The 26,281-nt window shown below is 40.9% G+C and overlaps 1 protein-coding gene across 4 annotated transcripts in view; it reads left to right on the top strand.

The window, feature by feature from the left end:
• Nucleotides 1-12,993: 12,993 nt before the first annotated feature.
• oma1 (OMA1 zinc metallopeptidase) overlaps nt 12,994-26,281 on the top strand; it is a 58,518-nt gene continuing 45,230 nt past the window's right edge. For 2 of the 4 annotated variants that reach the window (XM_062038864.1, XM_062038865.1), the window contains exons 1-7: nt 12,994-13,650; nt 15,700-15,928; nt 15,992-16,165; nt 16,245-16,352; nt 18,547-18,675; nt 21,063-21,137; nt 23,950-24,099. In XM_062038864.1, coding sequence (XP_061894848.1) covers nt 13,328-13,650; nt 15,700-15,928; nt 15,992-16,165; nt 16,245-16,352; nt 18,547-18,675; nt 21,063-21,137; nt 23,950-24,099 — 1,188 coding nt within the window. In that variant the 5' untranslated portion in view covers nt 12,994-13,327. Of the gene's footprint in view, nt 13,651-15,699; nt 15,929-15,991; nt 16,166-16,244; nt 16,353-18,546; nt 18,676-21,062; nt 21,138-23,949; nt 24,100-25,987; nt 26,090-26,281 lie in introns of those variants that run through there. The other 2 variants (XM_062038866.1, XM_062038863.1) reach the window with 2 other exon arrangements.

The following is a 26,281-nucleotide window of genomic DNA, read 5'->3' on the forward strand; positions in this document are numbered from 1 at the left end:
TTGACACACTGCCTTAAGCCTGTGGTGTTCCAACATGGACTTTTTTAACATATTTACCACAGACAGCATAACGTATACAGTAGTAATAGGCAGTATTTGACTTGAAAACATTTTTTTTATCATTACAATACAATTCTCTACTTTTTTGTGAACTACCAGTCATGTTACTCTCTTTTACCTGTCAGTTTGGGCCTGTCCCTCCTTCACTTTGGCTCCCTGCCTCAAGCCCCTGATGTTCCTGCATGGCATTAATGTATTTACAACAGCTGTATCAGCATTTGACTTAACCCTTGTGTGGTGTTCATATTGTTGTTACTCAGCCAGTGTTTGTGGGTCTGATGGACCCGTTGCATTTTGTGGCTTTTAATGCCTCACAATCAAACATTTTTATGTTAAAATACTGACTTATCCCAAAAAACATCTGTAATGAAGTGCTTCGAGAGGCTGGTAAAGGAATATATTGTATCCAGACTTCCCCCCACATTCGACCCATACCAGTTTGCTTATCGCCCTAACCGCTCCACAGAGGACGCCATCTCCTCTGCACTCCACCTGAGCTTAGAACATCTAGAAGGAAAGGACACACACGTGCGGATGTTGTTTCTGGACTTCAGCTCAGCATTCAACACCATCATCCCGCAGCACTTGGTGAGCAAACTGGCCCCCCTTGGATTCAGTACCCCCCTATGCAACTGGCTGCCTGACTTCCTCACAGACAGACCCCAGTCTGTGAGAGTGGGCAACAACACCTCCAGTGCCATCTCCCTGAGCACCGGCTCCCCCCAGGGCTGCGTCCTGAGTCCGCTGCTGTTCACGTTGATGACCCATGACTGCTGCGCCAGATCCACTACTAACCACATTGTGAAGTACACAACAGTAGTGGGCCTCATCCGTGACGACAATGACATGGACTACAGGGAGGAGGTGAAACATCTGGTTGACTGGTGCAGAACCAACAACCTGGTCCTGAACGTCGACAAGACCAAGGAGATCATCGTCGACTTCAGGAAGCACCAGTCCAGCCACGCTCCACTCTTCATCAACGGCACAGCGGTGGAGATGGTAAGCAGCACCAAGTTCCTGGGGCTGCAGATAACTGACAATATGACCTGGTCCCTACACACCGGAGCTCTTGTAAAAAGAGCTCAGCAGCGCATGCACTTTTTGCGTCGGATGAAAAGAGCACAGCTCCCTCCCCCCATTCTCACCACATTCTACAGAGGCACTATAGAGAGCCTGCTGACCAACAGCATCTATCTGGACTGGAGCTTGCAGTGCCTCAGACTGGAAGTCTCTCCAGAGAGTGGTGAGGACGGCGGAAAAGATCATCAGGACTCCTCTTCCTCCTATCCAGGAGATCACAAAAAGCCGCTGCCTGACCAGGGTTCAGAAAATCTGCAGAGACTCCTCCCACCCCCACCAAGGACTGTTTTCACTGCTGGACTCTAGAAAGAGGTTCCGCAGCCTCCGAAGCAGAACCTCCAGGTTCTGTAACAGCTTCTTCCCTCTTGAACGCATCATAATAATCTCCTCAATTCCCCCCAAAAATGGATGAACTCGCTGGAATATAAAGACAATATAACATACATCCATAAACGTGGATGCATATGCAAAAGTGCAATATATTTATCTTTACAGTAATCTATTTATTTATATCTGCACCTTATTGCTTTTTTATCCTGCACTGCCAACCAGCTAATGCAACGACATTTCGTTCTTATCTGTACTGTAAAGTTCAAATTTGAATGACAATAAAAAGTAAGTCCAAGTCGAAGACCCACAAACACTGGCTGAGTAACAATATGAACGTTGCATGGAAATTTATCTGCCAGTTTCTGCATCTCACAGGGATTCTTCTTTTGTGTTTCTGCACCTGCGCTTCCCACACAAGGTTGCAACATTGTTTGTCAACACTGTCTGCGCTCATTTTGTCGCACATTTGACCCTCTGATGTTCTGTGTACCTACACTCTGTCCTCCCCGTCTGGGCCTGCTGTGTGTGTGTGTGTGTGTGTGTGTGTGTGTGTGTGTGTGTGTGTGTGTGTGTGTGTGTGTGTGTGTGTGTGTGTGTGTGTGTGTGTGTGTGTGTGTGTGTGGCATGTGGTACACAGAACATCAATTTCCACACTTCTATTAGCCCCGGGTCCAGTGGACCCTGGACATCGTATATGTAATAGAAATGTGTAGGAGGGGTGTATGGTGTGTGTTCGTTAAATATGTATTCTGATATATGTTCTTCACAGAAAATGAGCCAAAGCCAGTGAGTCTCAGTTTGAAAAATTAATTAGTTGTATCATTTTTCTTTTAATAAAAATTGAAAACGGGTCCCACAGACCCGAACACCACACAAGGGTTAAAACATAACCCGAACCTCTTTAGTACTGTAGAAATTATTAAATTATTAAATGTATCTTAAAAAAACAACAACTTGACATCAGTCATCAGCTGTTCTCCTTTCTTATTATAATTAATATGATTTTGAAATCTTACCTAACAACAGTGCTTCTCAATTATATTCTGTGATGCATCCCCAGGGGAGAAGAACATATTTACCGCCCACTCTACTCTCCTCGAAACGTACACTATATTGCCAAAAGTATTTGGCCGCCTGCCTTGACTCACATATGAACTTGAAGTGCCATCCCATTCCTAACCCATTGGGTTCAATATGATGTGGGTCCACCTTTTGCAGCTATTACAGCTTCAACTCTTCTGGGAAGGCTGTCCACAAGGTTGCGGAGTGTGTTTATAGGAATTTTCCACCATTCTTACAAAACCACTGATGTTGGTGGAGAAGGCCTGGCTCTCAGTCTCCGTTCTAATTCATCTCAAAGTTGTTCTATCGGGTTCAGGTTAGGACTCTGTGCAGGCCAGTCAAGTTCAGCCACACCAGACTCTGTCATCCATGTCTTTATGGACCTTGCTTTGTACACTGGTGCACAGTCATGTTGGAAGAGGAAGAGCCCGCTCCAAACTGTTCCCACAAGGTTGGGAGCATGGAATTGTCCAAAATGTTTTGGTATCCTGGAGCATTCAAAGTTCCTTTCACTGGAACTAAGAGGCCAAGCCCAACTCCTGAAAAACAACCCCACACCATAATTCCTCCTCCACCAAATTTCACACTCAGCACAATGCAGTTCAAAATGTAGCGTTCTCCTGGCAACTTCCAAACCCTGACTGGTCCATCAGATTGCCAGATGGAAAAGCGTGATTCATCACTCCAGAGAACACGTCCGTGCTTTACACCACTGCATCCGACGCTTTGCATTGGACTTGGTGATGTATGGCTTAGATGCAGCTGCTCGGCCATGGAAACCCATTTCATGAAGCTCTCTGCGTACTGTACGTGGGCTAATTGGAAGGTCACATGAAGTTCGGAGCTCTGTAGCAACTGACTGTGCAGAAAGTCTTTGCACTATGCGCTTCAGCATCCTCTCTGTCAGTTTACGTGGCCTACCACTTGGTGGCTGAGTTGCTGTTGTTCCCAAACTCTTCCATTTTCTTATAATAAAGCAGACAGTTGACTTTGGAATATTTAGGAGCGAGGAAATTTCACAACTGGATTTGTTGCACAGGTGGCATGCTATGACAGTTCCACGCTGGAAATCACTGAGAGCGGCCCATTCTTTCACAAATGTTTGTAGAAACAGTCTCCATGCCTAAGTGCTTGATTTTATACACCTGTGGCCGGGCCAAGTGATTAGGACACCTGATTCTGATCATTTGGATGGGTGGCCAAATACTTTTGGCAATATAGTGTACGTGCGTTAATAAAGAGCTGTGATTGGATATATTTCAACTTTTCCCAGCCATCTACAAGACAAAGTTAAATATGAATGGATGTCATTTCTGTCAACATTTTCGTCAGTTAATTTTGTTATTGTCTTAGTCAATGTACATTTTGTTTTGACTCGTTCCCGTCTTATTTTCCTCAAGGGAAAATAGGTTGTTGACAATAACTAAGACAAAAATGATTAGTCCAAAAAATTAACACTGCGCTCTATCTAATAGCATAGCTATCTAATTATAAACACACTAGTGTTGTCCCGATACCAATATTTTAGTACGGGTACCAAAATGTATTTCGATACTTTTCGGTACTTTTCTAAATAAAAAAATGGCATTATTGGCTTTATATCAACAAAAAATCTTACAGTACATTAAACATATGTTTCTTATTGTAAGTTTGTCCTTAAATAAAATAGTGAACATACAAAGTAAACAAGTAAACAAACAAAGGCTCCTAATTAGTCTGCTGACGTATGCAGTAACATATTGTGTCATTTAACTACCTATTATTTTGTCAAAATTATGAGGAACAAGCTGTAAAAATTGTTCATTTACTGTTAATATCTGCTTACTTTCTCTTTTAACATGTTCTATCTACACTTCTGTTAAAATGTAATAATCACTTATTCTTCTGTTGTTTGGATGCTTTACATTAGTTTTGGATGATACCACAAATTTGGGTATCGATCCGATACCAAGTAGTTACAGGATCATACATTGGTCATATTCAAAGTCCTCATGTATCCAGGGACATATTTCCTGACTTTATAACCATAATATACATTTTAAAATGAGGAAAAATATCGATGTAATCATAGTAGTATCGACTAGATACGCTATTGTACTTGATATCATTACAGTGGATGTCAGGTGTAGATCCACCCATGGTGTTTGTTTAAATTCAGGGTGCTAGCTTGCTGTTACCGATTGTATCCTTCTATGGTGTGTAGTGAAGCATGTTTAGCTATTTCTCGTCCTGCAGTGATAACGATACTTGTAAGAAACGTACTTTATTCGTCGCCATGGAGGTGAAGATTAGTGATTTAGAAGTAGCTAAAACACTGCCGACTGCGATGGACGTTTGTCTTAAAGCACCTCTTCCTGAGGGCGTTTCAGTGTTATAACTTCACCTTTATCTTTAGTTATTAAGCCAAAATGTGTCCGTTCTCCCTTTTCTGTCTACACACGGTCTGCTTGTAAGTACTCCGTGTGTGTGCGCTGCCGAACATGCTCCTCTGCTTGTAAAACCAGTAATGTCATGACATGATGATGCGCCGTCACGCCCGGGAACCGGTTCTTTTCAAACAAAGTATAGTACAGTTTTTGATTCATCAGTACCGCGATACTATACCAGTACCGGTATACCATACAACCCTACTTAGGCCTTAGTATTCCCTGAGGAACATAGGCTGCCGACGAAAGCCTTCCATCCATTCCGGTCTTGTGCCCTTCGGTCGAGTTGTTGCCATGACAGCCCCTCAGCCCTCATCTCCTGTTCCGTGCTTCTTCTTCAGGTTGTTCTTGGTCTCCCTCTGTTTCTTTTTCCCTGTGGGTTCCATGTTAGTGCCTGTTTGGTGATTGATTTATTTGGTTTTCTGAGTGTGTGGCCTATCCAGCTCCACTTCCTTCTCCTGATTTGCAGTTCCACTGGTTCTTGTTTGGTGAGTTCCCACAGGTTGGCATTGGTGATGGTGTCTGGCCAGTAGACTTCTAGGACCCGACGGAGGCAACGGTTTACGAATGTCTGTAGTTTATTAGGGTCCGCACAGGACCTTTTCAAAAGGAATCCCAAAGGGAGTCCTTTTGCAATGGGACGAAAGGACCCTATTGAAATTGTAATGTTATTCCGCACCTATGCGCGCTACTTTGACCCCCTTAACATGCTTCAAAACTCACCAAATTTTTTACACACACACAAAACGTCTTCGAGAACACTTTAATCAAAAAACAAACCCCAAAAATCACAATTGCGCTCTAGCGCCCCCTAGGAAGAGAACCTACTCTAACTCCCACTCGTAGAGACATGAAACAAAAACCAGTATGTAGGTCTCAATTAGACCTACAATTCATAATTTCACATCTTCGGGCAAAAACCAACAGGAAGTTGGCAATTTCCCATTTTAGACAAAAATTTACTAAAAACACTCCTTTTTACGTCCTTGACCTCTAATTTGACCCCCTTAAAATACTTCAAAACTCACCAAACTTCTCACACACATTGGGACAGTTGGAATTTAAGATCTAAAAAAAAAAAAACGAACCACAAAACTCAAAATTTTGCTCTACATAATTTTTGCAAAAAACAGAAAAAACTGCTCCTCAGAGGAAAACTCAGACAAAACTGCTTGTAACTTCCGGTAGGAACGTCGTAGAGACATGAAACAAATACCTCTATGTAGGTCTCGCCTAGACCTACATTTCATAGATTGACATCCTTCAGCGAAAATCAACAGGAAGTTTGCTATTCCTCCTTCAAAACAAAATTTTTGTTACAAACGGTCACCAAACATCAAACGTTATCTCCTCTGAGCGCGTTTGTCGTTTCGGCTTCAAACTGCTACAGGAGAGAGATTGAACCCTTCTGATTAAACGTTCTCTACGGATTTTTGATAAGTGCTACCGTTTTGATTTTACGAGCCTTCAAAGACCCGCAGCACTGATGCTGCTCCGGTGCCAAAAATGACAACGAAAATGCAATTAGACCTTCTTTGTCCTCAATACACACAATACCCTATAATGACAATGTGAACTCAGACACAACTTCCTCTAACTCCCAGTACGAATATCGTAGAGACACGAAACAAAAACCTCTATGTAGGTCTCACTCAGGACTACCACTGGACAAAAGTATTGGGACACCTAGGACTAGCACCTGCCAAAAGGCGGACCCGACCAACGCTGCTTGCAGCTTTAATTGAGTATGCTATTGGTGGTTTTCCATGTTTCTGATCCGTACAGCAGGATGGATTTGACATTTGAGTTAAATATTTTCAATTTGGTTTTGAGAGAAATGTTTTTTTGCTCTCCATATTTTGTTTAGTATGTTGAATGATGTTCTTGCTTTCCCTATTCTGGATTTGACATCTTCATCTGCTCCTCCATCTACACTGATTATGCTCCCCAAGTATGTAAAACTGACTACCTCCTCTAATTGATTATGGTCCATTGTTATTGGTGTATTGTTCTTGTTATTGATACGCATGACCTTTGTTTTTTGTGAATTGATCTTAAGCCCAAGAAATGCAGCAGTTCTTTGTAGTTTTTGTGATTTGTCCTGCATCTGTCAAACGCCTTTTCAGAGTCTATGAAATTAATATATACTGGTGAGTTCCATTCCATGGATTGTTCTATTATAATCCTGAGGGAGGCAATTTGGTCAGCACAAGATCTTCCATTTCTGAAACCAGCCTGGTTATCCCTCAGTTGTGCATCGACCAATTTCCGCATCCTTTCTAGTAGTATGTGGTTAAGCACCTTCCCTGGCGTTGAGAGGAGCATAATACCCCTGTAGTTTTACAACCCTAGTACATACTTTATTTTGTTTGAAAAAAAAACAAATATAGCAAAACAGTGTGTGAAAGTCTTACATCATGTCATTGCTGTTATCATTGCAAAGCCGCAGTTTCTTCATTCTTCATCTCCTGAAAGACGAATAAAACCGTTGCTGTTAACTTGAAAACATTTTGTTTTAGCGTGGCAATTTGACAACAAAGCAAACACGACGACACGTGAACTCGTTTTCATGGGGGGCCACATGGCAGTTATGGCTGCCCTCAGAGGGCCACTTGTAGCAGTGAATAATATATACATTCTAAATTGCTTCATTACACAATTATTTATTGTGATATATTTTTACGTACACTGTAAGAAAAATATGGAGATTTTAGAGTAAAGCTGCCGAAATTTGACCATAGAATGTACAATGTTTTTTACAATGTATACTGTACATGTAAATGGGAAAACAGTACCCACTGTTTTACTGTTAAAATCTACGGTCGTTGTTTTTACGGTGTATTACTGTAAATGGAAAAACAATATTACACATTTTTTGGTTTTGTGTTTTTACAGTAAGATTCTGGCAACTGAGCTACCAGTTTTTTTACCGAAAAATAATTTTTACATTGTCAGGGTATCCGCGGGGTCTTAAAAAGTAACAAAGAAAATCCAATAAATCCAATAATTTGAATTCAAGGCCTTAAAATGTCTAAAATTCTCCTGAAATCTCATGGGGACGGCATGGCGTGGTTTCGGAGAGTGGCCATGCCAGCAAGACGGTCTTAAAACGTCTTAAATTTGACATGTTGAAAGCTGCAGAGACCCTGGTTGTACAATTTCATGGATAAGTTGCTTCAAAATCATGAGTCAAGCAGCTATTTAAGTACTTATTTTGATGTTTGGAATGCGCGATAATATAATATTTGTTGCAATATTAGATTAAGTTTAAAATATGAAATTGCATACAGTGCATGTATTTTTTTTTCTCCGTCAAAACAGAAAGTTGACTACATTTAGAAACATGGTAATTCCAAGCCACATAAAATGAGGTGGAGGGCCAAATATGGCCCCCGGGCCTTGAGTTTGACACCAGTGACGTATAAGTAAAAAACATGGAAAACAGTAAATGTAAATACCTCCATTTGTTGTTTGATAAAATAAGAACATTTGGTTTTCCACCGTCACCATAATTACCTTGCCTCGGTCTACTCAATATTATATGTATTTCCATTTGGCGTGGCCTCCTCCATTAAGATGAATAAAACATACAACACTTATTAGAATGGTCTTGATTGCACTTACATGTTGTTCAGCATGATGTTATTTGATGACGCCTTTGTCTTAAAGGCTGTATTTTTGACGCATCTTCAAAGAAACTGCACGACAGAAAGCGAGGGGATTAGCATAACGTGTTGCCAGACGGGAAAGGACAAAATATCGTACAGCATCTTGAAAGTTTTGCATTAAGAGGATACAAATGTCGTCCGTACCCGACTTGATGCTGTTCAGAGCTTTCTGCTGCGGTAAAATATTACCGTAGACAGCGTACGGTGTGGAGTATCATGCAATTTTACCATTAAATAAACTAACAGCACTATTGGGAAAAAAGCGGAGACTGGTGAAACAGCGTCCTCATCTGGCGATAAAAAGTGACGCATTATTGATTGTACAGAGGGACATTTTTATTTTTATATTTTATTTCTATTTATTGTTTTAATTGGTTGTATCCTTTAAAATCGTTTTTAATCATATTTATTTTCATATTGTTCTTTTATATTTATTTATTTAGTTTTCATTCAGTTGTTGGTATTGGAGCTTAGGATAATATTTTAATCTTGTTTTTAATATTTGTGTGCAGCACGGTATAGCTCGGTTGGTAGCAACTTGAGGGTTCCAGGTTCGATCCCCGTTGTGTCCTTGGGCAAGACACCCACACTGGTTCGAATGTAACTTAGATATTGGGTTTCACTATGTAAAGCGCTTTGAGTCACTACAGAAAAAGCACTATATACATATAATTCACTTCACTTTGGAAACATTTTTGTTTAAACGTGCTATATAAATAAAGTGGATTGGATTGGAGGAATTATCATACAAATACTCACCAAAAATCAGTTCAAATACACAGTTTGGGTGGGATCGATCGTTTTCTGCTTTATTTAATGTGCGTTTTCAAATATGTGCGTTTGATACATTTTTTGTATTGTTTACAAAGGATTTGAATTGAAGGTTTTATTTTGCTGAAAAAAATACAGAAAAAAATAGCTATTGTTACATTATCTTTTGTTGTATTTACATGTAGTAAATTATTCACATATATGTTCGAAGTAAGAAATATGTTTTGCCTGAAATCTTTGTTCTGTAGTCTGATTTAACTAAAACATTCAATCATCCTTTTTGCTTTTATTTTTTTTTCATTTTTAAAAAAATATTCAATGATCTTGAAACCTTTCAAGGCATCAGTATTGGCATTAATACTATTGGCCAAGTGTATACAGTACTTGGTATCGGCTTGATGTTCATTTCGATGTCGATCTAACACGGGTCGGCAACCCAAAATGTTGAAAGAGCCATATTGGACCGAAAATACAAAAAACAAATCTGTCTGGAGCTGCAAAAAATGAAAAGCCGTATATAATTGTTATAATGAAGGCAACACATGACGTAAGTGTCTATATTAGCTATAATAGCCTACTATCAAAATGACGATGTGTCGCAGGCTGACAAGTCAATAACATCAACAAAGTGCACCTCACGCACAGCATGAAACTTTTTGTGGATAAATTGTGAAAAAGGAGGAGTGGAATATTTTACATGTAAACAAACTGTTGCGTCACAGTCCACACTATGGTGAGTTCAAGAACCGCCAAAATTAGTAGGACAAAACGATGTTCACCAAATAGCATACACACAAACATATTAAACAGTGGACTTTCTAACAATCAGGAAGGTGTGTGTCATGCTTGTCCTCAAACAAAAAACATATAACAAAAAAAATGTTCCCCCCCATCTTTTTCCATTTTCAATCATTTTTTAAAAAAGCTCCAGGGAGCCACTAGGGCGGCACTAAAGAGCCGCATGCGGCTCGAGAGCCGCGGGTTGCTGACCCCAATCTAACACAACTAAATTGTGTGGGTTTTATTCACTGAATCAAAAATATTGAAATGTAATGATTATGTGCAATTGCAAACATATAATTATGCACAAAGCAAATTGTAACCTGCTACCGTTTATACCGAATTTGGAGGTCTTAATGTTGGCAAGTATGCGGCTTCTATGTTAGCTACCTCTCTTTGTTTATAATATATATTTTCTGTTGGACCTACTCTCTATTTTATGCTGCCCTTTCTTTTGCTGCAGCTGTTACACATACTGTAATATTGTACATGGTAATTGTTATATACTGTATATATTATATAAAAATATAATATAATAATATAATTGTACGAAAGCCTATTGTGTGCCTTTAACCAGTTTTGTAATGTTCCTATGCATTTAGGTTGATAGGTCAATCTGTGACGTCATTTCCCCTTTAAAGCACGTCTTTGTCAGAATAGCCGGTTTCAATCAGTGGTGGCAGCCAGCCTTGTGTGCGTTGACGACTAAATGTAAGTTTTGTCACATACTGTTACAGTATTTGAACTGACTGTCGTGCCTTGCTACTTCTGCAAATGTTTGATGCATTGTAGTGATGGGTTGATGAGGCCTCATGAAGCGTTTCGACACATTGCAAAACTGTATTGATACTGTGTCGATACTGTGTCACTAAATACTGCCATCTGCTGGACATTAAAAATCCCTACAGGCAACCTATGGACCGACTCAACTGACACTGATATTATGACCTAGTATATACAATAATATAAACCAAGTCATTGTATTTCATTTAGGATTATTTCATATCTTCATTTAAATAAAAATATATTTTTTAGATACAGTCAAATAATGTGAACATGTATCATGACTAGGATGGTAGAAGGTGGGGATTGAACCCCAGTAACCAATTGCTGGCACAGCCACGCTACCAACTTCGCCACGCCGTCATTCCTGTACCTTCTCTAGTAACAGTAGTGATGGGACCACACAGATGCATCGGCGCATGCGTCGAGCTCATAGAGCGAAACCCTGTGTCGGTGCGCGTACCGCTTTTAGAAAGTCACGTGACCGATCATGAGCTGCTTTGGTCACGTGATCGATACGCGAACTGTATCGCACTGACGCCTCCTCTGTGCCCTGTGAGCAACCTTCCCTCTAAGGTGCGCGCCTGCGCAATCGCGCAGTGCTCAAGTGTCCTCCGCGCACACCGTGCGCCGCACAGCCAATATATGCCGCGCACCAAATCAAACCCATCTGAATTCTAAACAAAATAAACACATTTATTCTGTGTAATTTTGAAATGCAACTTTGAGTGACAGTGACAACAAGCGGCCCTAATGGTGTTCGTCAACAACACGCATTGCGCCGCTTCCTAATAAACACAGTTTGGCGCGCAGGCGTCAGTGCGATACAGTTCATGAGCGGTCACGTGACCAGAACAGCTCATGAGCGGTCACGTGACCAAAACAGCTCGTGTTCGGTCACGTGACTTTCTAAAAGCGATACGCGCACCGACACAGGGTATCGCTCTATGAGCTCGACGCATGCGCCGATGCATCGGTGTTGCCGGACCCATCACTAGTGCATTGTATGCTAAGATCAGTTGTTTTTGGGTCGATTGGGAGCTAATTAGTCTCGTTGACGGCGTTTACGTTTACGTGTAGTTTATTTAACGTCATTGCAACTGCGATGGCGGAGTTTGGCCTTTAGATGGCGACAGAGACCACATAATCGCCATGTATGGCTCTGAAGCTTAGAAACTTGTTGGAAGTTCATACATAGTTAAATGCAGTATATATGTTGTTGTTATGCACACTTTTATATTATATTATATTATGTTATATTATGTATGCATATCCATGTATATTGCTGCATATTAATGAGTATATAATTGGATTGTAATATTTCCTCTTTTCTCTATTTGTTTACACACACACACACACACACACACACACACACACACACACACACACACACACACACACACACACACACACACACAAAACCATACACATTTAAATCAACAATAAAGATGATTAAAGGATTCTCTGGCCGGAATCTGTCCATTGTGTCCCAACTCTAAAAGAACTACTATCCCTTCCTTACAATAATATATCACTATATATTATATACTGTATATATAATATGTAAATATTACATGTATGTTATATTTTATATTGCTACTATGGTACATGTTTAGTCTACTTTATACCTGCATTATCCTTTCCATCCTTACACTTTCCATCCTTGGTAACTGAGCTACTGGGTGGAACAATTTCCCTTGTGGATCAATAAAGTTTGTGTAATGTCTAAACATTTTGAACCTTATTGAAAATTGGATAATCTTATGTGAATCACAACTTACTTAATTTATGATAACTGTTTTAATGAATTATTCATTGATTGAAAGTGTGTCAGGAAGTGAACACACGTGTTAGCAATTGCCATGAAGTAGAAAAAGTAGAAATTGATATCATATCGTAACTGTATGCATGTTCGAAATAAACGTAAACCATAACTGTGATTTATTTATTTTGTAGTGATTTTAAATGAAACGTATCAAGTATTAGTCACCGATATGAAGCAGTGCGCTATGCGGAACCTTTATTCCTCATGTGTTGTTTCTTGGGGTACTTATTTTGCATGCCGGAACAACCCTGTAGAACAGCAAAGTTAGGTGGTGGTCAATGTGGTGACATTTCTAGTCGCACATTACTAATATTACTTTTATAATAAGAGTATTTCTGGGTGAATAATGTAACATGTTTAACGTGTTTGTGTAGCGACACTTGGATAAATGTACATGGAGGTTACATGGCGCTCGCGTGTCATTGACAGCCGGAAGTAGGCTAAGTAGCTTTAGCATATATATGACGTCATGAAATGATGGCGCTCAGCTAACAAGAATAGGAGAAACATTGCAGAAACTTCCACAAAGTTATTCCGTGATGTTTCATCTTTTCAAGGGGCTGCCGTCGTGTTTCCCTCCGGCACGTCTGACACTACTATGGTTCTCACCAGCTGGGCGGAGGGCGCACGTTGTGTCCGGTCACGTCCGCTGTCGACGAGCTCTTCACCGGCTTCACCCCGGAACTACTCTCGCTCCACAAACCACCGCGGGCACGTTCCAGTTCGAACCCCGGTACCTGTTGCATAGACCTCCATGGAGGAGCCAGGTCCATACCTCACCGCCCTTAGGGGCATTGCCTACCCCACTTCTATGGATGGTGCTCAAACCTGTACAGAAGCTCATGGCCATGATACTGGGCAGGTAGTATTTGTTTTGCATTTTCAAAAACCTCATGTTAAAGTACATTATCACTTGTAAATCTGTATTTAATTCCTCATCATACTGTAATTTGTTATTTTTATACATTGGACGTCCAATGTATATATATATATATATATTAGGGGTGTGGGGAAAAATCTCGATTCTCATGTTGTGCGATTCAGAATCGATTCTATTTTTTTAAAAAAAATAGATTTTTATTTTTTTAATTTATTTTTTATTTTATTTTTTTAAATTAATCAATCCAACAAAACAATACACAGCAATACCATAACAATGCAATCCAATTCCAAAACCAAACCCGACCCAGCAACACAGAACTGCAATAAACAGAGAGGAGACACAAACACGACACAGAACAAACCAAGAGTAGTGAAACAAAAATGAATATTATCAACAACAGTATCAATATTAGTTACAATTTCAACATAGCAGTGATTAAAAATCCCTCATTGACATTATCATTAGACATTTGTAAAAATTAAAAAAAAAAAGAACAATAATGTCACAGTGGCTTACACTTGCATCGCATCTCAAGCTTGACAACACACTGTGTCCAATATTTTCACAAGGATAAAATAAGTAATATTTTTGGTTCATTTAATAGTTAAAACAAATGTACATTATTGCAATCAGTTGATAAAACATTGTCCTTTACAATTATAAAAGCTTTTTACAAAAATCTACTACTCTGCTTGCATGTCAGCAGACTGGGGTAGATCCTGCTGAAATCCTATGTATTGAATGAATAGAGAATCCTTTTGAATCGGGAAAATATCGTTTTTGAATCGAGAATCGCGTTTAATCTAAAAAAAAAAAAATCGATTTTGAATCGAATCGTGACCCCAAGAATCGATATTGAATCGAATCTTGGGACACCCAAAGATTCGCAGCCCTAATATATATATATATTTTTTTCCCCACTTACTTGATTATTTATTCGCATACAGTGTATAATAGAGATGTCCGATAATATCAGCCGATAAATGCTTTAAAATGTAATATCGGAAATTATCGGTATCAGTTTCAAAAAGTAAAATGAATGCCTTTTTAAAACGCCGCTGTACGGAGCGGTACATATCCGGTAAAACGCAGACGTAGGGCATACTTGCCAACCCTCCAGATTTCCCCGGGAGACTCCCGAATTTCAGTGCCCCTCCCGAAAATATCCCGGGGCAACCATTCTCCCGAATTTCTCCCGATTTCCACCCGGACAACAATATTGGGGGCGTGCCTTAAAGGCACTGCCTTTAGCGTCCTCTACAACCTGTCGTCACGTCCGCTTTTCCTCCATACAAACAGCGTGCCGGCCCAGTCACATAACATATGTAGCTTTTACACACATAAGTGAATGCAAGGCATACTTGATCAACAGCCATACAGGTCACACTGAGGGTGGACGTGTAAACAACTTTAACACTGTTACAAATATGCGCCACACTGTGAACCCACACCAAACAAGAATGACAAACACATTTCGGGAGGACATCCGCACCGTAACACAACATAAACACAATAGAACAAATACCCAGAACCCCTTGCAGCACTAACTCTTCCGGGACGCTACAATATACACCCCCTGCTAACCCCAAACCCAAAACCCCGCCCACCTCAACCTCCTCATGCTCTCCCAGGGAAAGCATGTCCCAAATTCCAAGCTGCTGTTTTGAGGCATGTTAAAAAAAATAATGCACTTTGTGACTTCAATAATAAATATGGCAGTGCCATGTTGGCATTTTTTTTTACATAACTTGAGTTGATTTATTTTGGAAAACCTTGTTACATTGTTTAATGCATCCAGCGGGGCATCACAACAAAATTAGGCATAATAATGTGTTAATTCCACGACTGTATATATCGGTATCGGTTGATATCGGAATCGGTAATTAAGAGTTGGACAATATCGGATATCGGCAAAAAAGCCATTATCGGACATCTCTAGCAATAATGTATCCAGGCAGGTTACTAGCATGCTAGGTACTAGCATATTTAAAATAGTTTTTCCTATTATTTTTGGTATCTGTGTTGCAGAAGTTTAAGGAAGTGGTGGGTGGCGCTCCCTGACAACCGCCGCAATCTTTTCCGCCAGTGGGCTTGGCAGCGGCGATGGCGGCTGTCGGCGGCAGCGGGCGTAGCGGCGGCGATTGTGGCCCTCCTCCTCCTGACCCACCTGGACGAGTCGCCGGTGACGGGACGCACTCGCCTCCTTGTGTTCACCAGGGAGAACTACATGGAGTTGGCGGCCATCACCTCCACAGCAGTGAGGGATATGATGGGTGTAATTATTAGAATATGCTACATTAACATGTTGTTTCTTGCACAGTACATGGAGGAGTTTGCTGAGCTCATGCTTCCTGAGAGCGACGCCCGTCACCAGGTCGTGCAGCAGGTGGTCCAGCACCTGGCTCAGCGGAACAGCGATCTGGCGGAAATGTCAGACGTCACCTGGAGCGTCCACGTGGTGCAAAGTCCCAACATCAATGCCTTCGTCCTTCCGGTCATTGAAGATACTTTAAAAAAATCACTCTAATGAAACTAAAATAATTTGACTTTCTGTTTCTGTTTCGTGTTTGTAGAATGGAAAAGTGTTCATGTTCACCGGAATGCTCGAAGCTGTGGCAGATGTTCACCAGCTCACCATCGTCTTAGGACACGAGATGGCTCACGCCTTACTGGGACATGCTGTAAGTCCAAAACTTTGGTACACCTGCACAGTCTGATGAGATCCAGAAACAGGGGTTCACAATGTGGCATACAAATGCACTGCAAAATAGTGAGAGCTCTTTATATGCATTTGATGTCGTTCCTGTGCCTTTAAAGGAGCTTCCTGTTATGAGAGTGAAGTGAAGTGAATGATATTTGTATAGCGCTTTTACATAGTGAAACCCAATATCTAAGTTACATTTAAACCAGTGTGGGTGGCACTGGGAGCAGTTGGGTAAAGTGTCTTGCCCAAGGACACAACGGCAGTGACTAGTTTGGCAGAAGCGGGGTTCGAACCTGGAACCCTAAAGTTGCTGGCACGGCCACTCTACCAACCGAGCTATACCGCCCCCAGAGAGGACGTTCTTTGCTGCAGGTTCAAAAAAATAATCTAATAGTAAAATGAAATAAATAAATATTATTTTTCTTTAAAAAAAGTTAATTCATAAACTAAGGTTATTCATTATTTTCTTAACTGAACAAAAAACAACAACTATCCTCTGTCACTATCTGGAGATTCAGTACACTCTTTTTGAGAACTTTTAATTGTTTTCTGGTTAAATAATGGTAAAAACAAACCTTTGTAGCTAGCACTGTCAAAATAATAAATAGCTGCCTTTATTCATACTTGGATGTGTATTTTCTTTTGGCAAATTAATACATATAGTAGAATATGTATTTTTTAATATGTGTTAATATGGTTTTCTGACATGGACTTGTTTCTTCAGCATTGTCCACAGTCAGGACTTTGGGAAGGCCATTCTAAAACCTTCATTCTAGCCTGATTTAGCCATTCCTTTACCACTTTTGACGTGTGTTTGGGGTCATTGTCCTGTTGGAACATCCAACTGTGCCCAAGACCCAACCTCCGGGCTGATGATTTTAGGTTGTCCTGGAGAATTTGGAGGTAATCCTCCTTTTTCATTGTCCCATTTACTCTCTGTAAAGCACCAGTTCCATTGGCAGCAAAACAGGCCCAGAGCATAATACTACCACCACCATGCTTGACGGTAGGAATTGGTGTTCCTGGGAATAAAGGCCTCAGCTTTTCTCCTCCAAACATATTGCTGGGTATTGTGGCCAAAAAGGAATGGCTAAATCAGGCTAGAATTAAGGTTTTATAATGACCTTCCCAGAGTCCTGACTTAAATGTGTGGACAATGCTGAAGAAACAAGTCCATGTCAGAAAACCAACAAATTTAGCTGAACTGCACCAATTTTGTCAAGAGGAGTGATCAAAAATTCAAGCAGAAGCTTGTGGATGGCTACCAAAAGCGCCTTATTGCAGTGAAACTTGCCAAGGGACATGTAAGCAAATATTAACATTGCTGTATGTATACTTTTGACCCAGCAGATTTGCTTACATTTTCAGTAGACCCATAATAAATTCATAAAAGAACCAAACTTCATGAATGTTTTTTGTGACCAACAAGTATGTGCTCCAATCACTCTATCACAAAAAACAAGAGTTGTATAAATTATTGGAAACTCAAGACAGCCATGACATTATGTTCTTTACAAGTGTATGTCAACTTTTGACCACAACTGTAAATGGAGTATTGTTGGCGGTAAAATGGATGGTTATGTAGAGGGCTTGTGGACGGAATAGATGAGCTCCCACTAAATGCATTGTTAGCTGTTTTTTGCGAATGTTAATTTAAGATTTAGAATACATCAAAAAAAGAAAACCTTGTGTTTTTGTCTTAGATAGGGATTGTGAATGATAGGCAAAATTCCCCAAAAGTTCAGTTCCCTTTGAATTGCTTTGTTATAGTAGGTTTGAAAACAAAAGTTTCTGGTCAGTAAGATAAAATGAGAATAAAATAAAAGGTGATAAAACAGAATAATATGACTGTTTGTGCACAAAAGGTGTTTTCATTCCATTGTTGTCTACATGCAATGGATGAGGTGTTTCAGTGTTGGTGCTGCATCATCATCATCATCATCCCCTCTCATCTCATCTGGCTCAGTGATGACGCACATGAGCGTTTACCGAGTCGTTTAAAGTCCATTTTTGTTGCTCTGATAAAAAGTCTGGAATGAAGTTGTGAGTTTTGGGTGCTTGCCTGACATCCTGTTACAGTTTCTCTAAAATGAGATGACAATCAATATGCTGCTGCTCACCTGAGTTGTTCCCTCCTCCTGACCTCCGCCCCACCTTGTCGTCCTATCCAGGCAGAACAGGCCAGCCTGTCTCATGTGGTGGACCTCCTATCTGTGATCCTGCTGACCGCCATCTGGGCCGTGTGTCCTCGGGACAGCCTGGCGCTGCTGGGTCAGTGGGCGCAGGACAAACTCACACAGGTGACTCGCATATGGTATATTAATATTTATATACACAGTGAAACTTCTAAGAGCCAATAGAAACGTGCATTTTTTCCCCCCACATGACATCATGTTAGTCTGTTCCAGGGTCAAATTCACCTTTATTAACTGTCCAGGCAATGTTTTAAGTGACTTTTTAACTTTATTTAACTGACATAAGTGTAAAAAGGAAGGAAGCTAACCCCTGTATACTGCCCACATACAAAGTGGGGTCCTTTCTTGTAAAAATAAATGTAATTAAAGCTGCAAGCAGCGATGGACGGGACCGACTTTGAGGGCTCATAAAATCCAAACCGGAGCAGTAATTAAAACTATTTCATCAACTTTTAATCAGAAGGGTTCAATCTCTCTCCTGTGCTAATTTGAAGCCGGCACGACAAACGCGCTCAGAGGAGATAATGTTTGAAAAAAAGTGACTGTTTTTACACAACTTTTGTTTTGAAGGGGGAATTGCAAACTTCCTGTTGATTTTTGCTGGGGGTTGTCAGTGTTTGAAATATAGGTCAAAGTGAGACCTACATAGAGGTTTTTGTTTCATGTCTCTATGACATTCCTACTGGGAGTTACAGGCAGTTTTGTCTGTGTTTTCTTCCTAGGGGGCGTTAGAGCGCAATTTTGAGTTTTGGGGTTTGTTTTTTTTGATTAGATCGCAATTTTCGCCAGTCCTGATGTGTGTGTCCAATTTGGTGAGTTTTGAAGCATGTTAAGGAGGTCAAATTACAGCTCAAAGAGGCGGCGGTATAATAATAAAGCGCTAGAAATACAATAGGGTCCTCTGTCCCAAAGGGACTCGGCCCCTAATTAATAAGATATTAGGGGTCCATCGAGACAACTTTTTCCCTTTTGATACAATACCTATTTTGAGTATTGGCACGGATTACGGTACATACCTTTATTCTTTTTTAGTGTGGAATGTTAGAAAAGGTTTGATCAAGTAAAATTACTCCCAACAGAACAATGGAGGTATGAAAAATGTAATATTAACCGTCTGGAATAGATTAATGCTGTCATTAATTTAGTTGAAGAAGAGACTGGTAATTGTCTTTCTTACAACACCTATTGACCAAAATATTAAGTTAAACTCATAATGAAGTATGTTAAATGGTGCGGGCACATTTATTACTTGATACTTTCTAATACGCTTCTGTGTGTAAGTAATGAGCCACTATAATTATTTGATGCTTGTTGATATTTAAAGATGTAGTGTTTTAGACCAGTGTTTTTCAACCTTTTTTGAGCCAAGGCACATTTTTTTCATTAAAAAAAATACGGAGGCACACCACCAGCAGAAAAGGTTAAAAAATGAAACTCCACCAGGTTGTCGTGCCTTATTTTGAGTTTGTTGTTGTTTCCTGTGTGTAGTGCTTTAGTTCCTGTCTTGCGCTGTTACTTTGGTGACCCTTCCTGTTTGGTTGGTGTTCTCCTGTAGCAGCTTCACGCCTTCCTTTGAGCGCTATTGCCCGCACCTGCTTTGTTTTCGCAATCAAGACTATTTAAGTTGTGCGTACGCTATCCTTCTTTGTGGGGACATTGTTGATTGTCATGTCATGTATGGGATGTGCTTTGTGGACGCCGTCTTTGCTCCACACGCTGTAAGTTTTTGCTGTCGTCCAGCATTCTGTTTTTGTTGACTTTGTAGCCAGTTGAGTTTTACATAGCCATCCCTATGCTTCAGTGCCTTTTCATAGCGGGACTTGTCTTTTGTTAATTTTTGGTTTAAGCGTTACTTACCTTTTTACCTGCACGCTGTCTCCCGCTGTGCTCTGCATATTGGGATCACAACAAACCATCCTCGACGCGCTCCGACTTCTACAAAGCAATGAACTACCTGCTGCCACCTACTGATATGGAGTTTTACAAGATTAGCCTGCCAAGCTCTACACAGCACAGGCACTAGACAACGGCACATTATTATGATTATTGATTTGCAAAAAAACATTTTTTGGGCCAATTAGGTGAAGTTGCATAATTTCCCACGGCACACCAGACAATATCTCACGGCACACTCGTGTGCCACGGCACAGTGGTTGAAAATCACTGTTTTAGACTGTAATATTGTTCAGTAAAGACACCTATTATGTATGTCTAGCTTGTGTGCTATCGTTTACTTAGCTGTTGGGTAGCTGCTAGCTTGTAGTAGCGTAAATGTCTTGACTAAATTAGAAGACCAACTTTGTGTGCTTATTGGGGGACATTTAGATGTCGCTGAATGTATCGGAGATTTTGCATGCAAGCCGATGTAATAATATGCTTTTTTTTTGCTGATATAGAACTGATATCTGATACCAACGTCGGCTCGGGACACCCCTACTAGACACTTGATTATGTATCACACTAACTGACACTCTGTGTGGTGCCCCCTGCAGTTGATGTTCAACCGTCCCTACAGCAGGAAGCTTGAGGCGGAGGCGGATCAAGTGGGTCTGCAGTTGGCAGCCAAGGTAAACGATTGTCCTCATCTCACTTTTAAAACACTTTAAAGGAGAATGTGCATGTTTTATGGCTGCAATGCAAGCCAGACTTTTTCCTCTAATTTGAGTCATGAATCATATAAGTTGTTAAAATGCTCCTTAGTGATGACATGTAAACAAGAGCACTCAAACCTCTACCAAGGCTAGAATATTTGTCAGGTAACAAGTGAGGATGTTAAAAGCAAAACGTTTAATCCAGATGTTTAATTTCCTCCTTAAACAGGTCAACAAAATGTGTTCATAAGTACAACAAACTAATGAGATTTGACATATATAAATGTTATGTATGTAGGTAGGTATATGTGTGTATTGTGCATATATATGTGCATACAGTATGTATGTATTAGAGATGCGCGGATAGGCAATTATTTCATCCGCAACCGCATCACAAAAGTCGTCATCCACCCGCCATCCACCCGAACTAACATTTGATCAAAACCACAACCGCCCGCCACCCACCCGTTGTTATATATCTAATATAGACGATGCAAGGCATTCCTGTTAAAGAAAGGAGACTGATCCAATGCAGCAGAGACATTCAATGCGTGCCACGCATTAATATCTCTTGACCACGCATTAGAGGCTAAGAGATATTAATGCGTGATAATATTATTTATCATTATTATAATATTATTGTCATTTCCATTAAGAAAGTGTTGACTATTATTGTTATCTTTTTTCCCTGGTCTTTAGTATTCCCTTTTTCAGTTTGTCGCGTACCACGTTTGCAGCCGGCGTTGCAATCTTTTTATTTTTTTCTTCTTCTGCTGTTGTGTTGTGGTGTGCTGTGTCACGCCAAATTTCTTCCCCCTACAAAAACCTTCCCCCCGCCCCCATTTACTTCCATGGTCATTGACAGCGATCGATAGCACTTCGGCTTTGACTGCCCGTCGCTGGAAGGATACTTCGTCTTTGACAGCTACTGGAATCTGAAGAAATCGATTAGTTTTTTTTTGTACAGGCGCGAAACAGGACAGTCGCGTGCGGGTTAAGGACCCCCGGCAACTTTGTGACTTTATTGGACGCAGCCCCGGAAGTAAATGGGGAGGGGGGGGGGAAGAAATTTGGCGTGACAGCTGCAGCAGTGTCTGATGAATAATTGCCTGTTTCAAAGAGTGCTGCTCGTTTTTCGTATGTGGGTAACAACATTTAACTATGTCAATCAATCAATCAATCAATCAATCAATCAATGTTTATTTATATAGCCCTAAATCACAAGTGTCTCAAAGGGCTGTACAAGCCACAACGACATCCTCGGTACAGAGCCCACATACGGGCAAGGAAAAACTCACCCCAGTGGGACGTCGGTGAATGACTATGAGAAACCTTGGAGAGGACCGCATATGTGGGTAACCCCCCCCCCCCTCTAGGGGAGACAATTGATTGATTGATTGAACTATGTATTTTTTTTTCTGAATTGGTTCAACCGCCACCCATCTATTTCAAATCTATTTTTTTCGTCATGCATCCGCCCGACCCGCGGATTATCCGCGGAGTCCGCGGTTGTGTCCGCAAACCGCGCATCTCTAATATGTACACTACCGTTCAAAAGTTTGGGGTCACCCAAACAATTTTGTGGAATAGCCTTCATTTCTAAGAACAAGAATAGACTGTCGAGTTTCAGATGAAAGTTCCCTTTTTCTGGCCATTTTGAGCGTTTAATTGACCCCACAAATGTGATGCTCCAGAAACTCAATCTGCTCAAAGGAAGGTCAGTTTTGTAGCTTCTGTAACGAGCTAAACTGTTTTCAGAAGTGTGAACATGATTGCACAAGGGTTTTCTAATCACCAATTAGCCTTCTGAGCCAATGAGCAAACACATTGTACCATTACAACACTGGAGTGATAGTTGCTGGAAATGGGCCTCTATACACCTATGTAGATATTGCACCAAAAACCAGACATTTGCAGCCAGAATAGTCATTTACCACATTAGCAATGTATAGAGTGTATTTCTTTAAAGTTAAGACTAGTTTAAAGTTATCTTCATTGAAAAGTACAGTGCTTTTCCTTCAAAAATAAGGACATTTCAATGTGACCCCAAACTTTTGAACGGTAGTGTATGTATATATATGTATGTATGTATCGATTTGATTTTTGGAGGTAATGATTCGATGCAGAATCAATTCTCGATTCAACCCGATATTGACATTGGGTGCCAGTTCTATGAGTAACTACATTCCTCTATACAAGATATAAACAGCTCTAAAACATTTTTATATAACTTAAAAGAAAACTGGTGTTATTTAACAAAATGCTACCCAAACATTTAATGAAATAAAAATAAGGCAACACGAGTAACCAACACTTTCTAAAGTAAATCAGTACAGCACATATGGGCATCTGCTGGCTGGACAGGACGATTACAAATCGTTACTACCGGTAATAACAATCGCAAATTGAAAATTGATTTTTTTTTTTGACACCCCAACCCAAGTTCCTGTTAATTATCATTGGTTGTATTTATGCGATTTCACCCAAATGTATTCAAAACAAAAATATATTTAGTGGAATATTAACCCCGAAAGGGACAAGCGGTAGAAAATGGATTGACAGATGGATTAACCAATGCTTGAAATGTAGATTTATTTGACTGAATAATATTTGTAAAAAAAAAAAGCAAAACAATGCTGATACAGTACTCACATTTACACCCTGCAATGCCAGTATATGCCACTGGGGGACACAATTGTCAAAGGAAACAAATACTGAAATCAAGCAATACAAAGTAGAAAAGGAAACGACATATGATTGTGTGTGGGTGCGTGCACATCCTCTACAGGCGTGTGCAGATGTGCGTGCGGGCCCCGTCTTCTGGCAGCAGATGGAGATCCGGGACCAGCTGAGCGGAGAACCCAGCCTGCCCGAGTGGCTGTCCACACATCCGTCTCACAGGAACCGAGTGGCGCAACTGGACCTCCTTGTGCCCCAAGTACGTACACATGCACAAATATGAAGTTTTTTTTTTTTTTTTTTACCTAAATGGCAAAAAGAGGTGGCTTACACAGTCGAAAGATAAAAACAACAAAGACCCGAGGACGCTCTCTTTTTCTAAGTTTCCATGCTGCTAATGAAGCATCTGGAGAAATGATTTTTAACAACGTGCAGGCTTGGAGCGAACAAAATCAGACGCATCTCCGGGCTAGAAGGAAGCTGCGGCATTCATCGTCATTATTTCTCATTGTGTGCCTCTGTGTGTGTGTGTGTGTGTGTGTGTGTGTGTGTGTGTGTGTGTGTGTGTGTGTGTGTGTGTGTGTGTGTGTTTGTGTGAGACAGGCCTTAACCTTGATTTGGCTCTCCAAGCACAGATGGCTGAACAACTAGAATTGTCCGGCGGGTGCCTCAGTTGAAGTCTAGTTGTGTGTTTATTTATGTGCGTGCGTTGCCAATCAGGCTGACTCCAGTCTGGCGCCCATTGTTGTAGTCAGGGTGAAGCCTGTGTACAATTTACTAGTGTGTGTCCATGCCGGTTGTAGTGCTTGAACATCAAACTACCCAAGTGCCTCCCTCGGTGAACTTAGAGGCTTAAATGGATTATACTGTATGACCCAGCCTTAGTCTTGACTAGAGATGTCCGATAATGGCTTTTTTGCCGATATCCGATATTGTCCAACTCTTAGTTACCGATTCCGATATCAACCGGTACCGATATATACAGTCGTGGAATGAACACATTATTATGCCTAATTTTGTTGTGATGCCCCGCTGGATGCATTAAACAATGTAACAAGGTTTTCCAAAATAAATCAACTCAAGTTATGGAAAAAAATGCCAACATGGCACTGCCATATTTATTATTGAAGTCACAAAGTGCATTATTTTTTTTTAACATGCCTCAAAACAGCAGCTTGGATTTTGGGACATGCTCTCCCTGAGAGAGCATGAGGAGGTAGAGGGTAGCGGGGGGTGTATATTGTAGCGTCCCGGAAGAGTTAGTGCTGCAAGGGGTTCTGGGTATTTGTTCTGTTGTGTTTATGTTGTGTTACGGTGCGGATGTTCTCCCGAAATGTTTGTCATTCTTGTTTGGTGTGGGTTCACAGTGTGGCTCATATTTGTAACAGTGTTAAAGTTGTTTGTACGGTCACCCTCAGTGTGACCAGTATGGCTGTTGACCAAGTATGCTGTGCATTAACTTGTGTGTGTGTGAAAAGCCGTAGATATTATGTGACTGGGCCGGCACGCAAAGGCAGTGCCTTTTAAGGTTTATTGGCGCTCTGTACTTCTCCCTACGTCCGTGTACACAGCGGGGTTTTAAAAAGTCACAAATTTTACTTTTTGAAACCGATACCGATCATTTTGAAACCGATACCACTAATTTCCGATATTACATTTTAAAGCATTTATCGGCCGATAATATCGGCAGTCCGATATTATCGGACATCTCTAGTCTTGACTGTATCTTTAATTAAAATACTTTGGAAAGTTAGCACCCTCTGCGCATTTATGTAAATGTTGCAAACAGCACCTTTAATGCTCGCTTGAAATGTTAGCATGGGAATAGTTAGCATACTTACAAGTTTGCACCCTATATCAAAATCCATGATTGTTAGGTTTAAAAGTATAACATTAGTTAAAAGGGATAGCATAAAACATTGGCATACTAACGTTAGCATGCAAAATGGGAACAGTTAGAATCACTTGCAAAATGTCGGCAATTACCAAATTCCAGGATTTTTAGGTTAACATATGTGGAGGGGGGCGTGGCCTGCGGGCCTGCCGCTAAGCGGGGTGTGCCAGGACCGGCCTCGAAGTCAGCGACAGGTGCATAGATGGCCCAGGTGGGCCTTATTATATAATCACCTGTCGCTCTGTTTAAGCAGCAGCCTGGGAAGGAGAGGTAGTTGGAGCTGGAGGGGAGCTGGCGTGAGAGCGAGAGCAAGACTGAAAGAGACTAAAAGACAATTGCTGGAAAGCAACCTGGGACATTACGTCAAAATAAAACTTTATTGTAACCCTGAAACGGGCTCTCATGTCGGTGCTTGGTGGTCTGAAGAACCCCCTGGAGGCCAACCTCCAAATTGTGGAGGGCCATCTACGCACCTGTCGCTGACTTCGAGGCCGGTCCTGGCACACCCCGCTTCGCTGCAGGCCCGCAGGCCACGCCCCCCTCCACA

This window comes from Entelurus aequoreus, linkage group LG27 (genome assembly GCF_033978785.1).
Source record: "Entelurus aequoreus isolate RoL-2023_Sb linkage group LG27, RoL_Eaeq_v1.1, whole genome shotgun sequence".
NCBI classification, from domain to species: Eukaryota; Metazoa; Chordata; class Actinopteri; order Syngnathiformes; family Syngnathidae; genus Entelurus; species Entelurus aequoreus.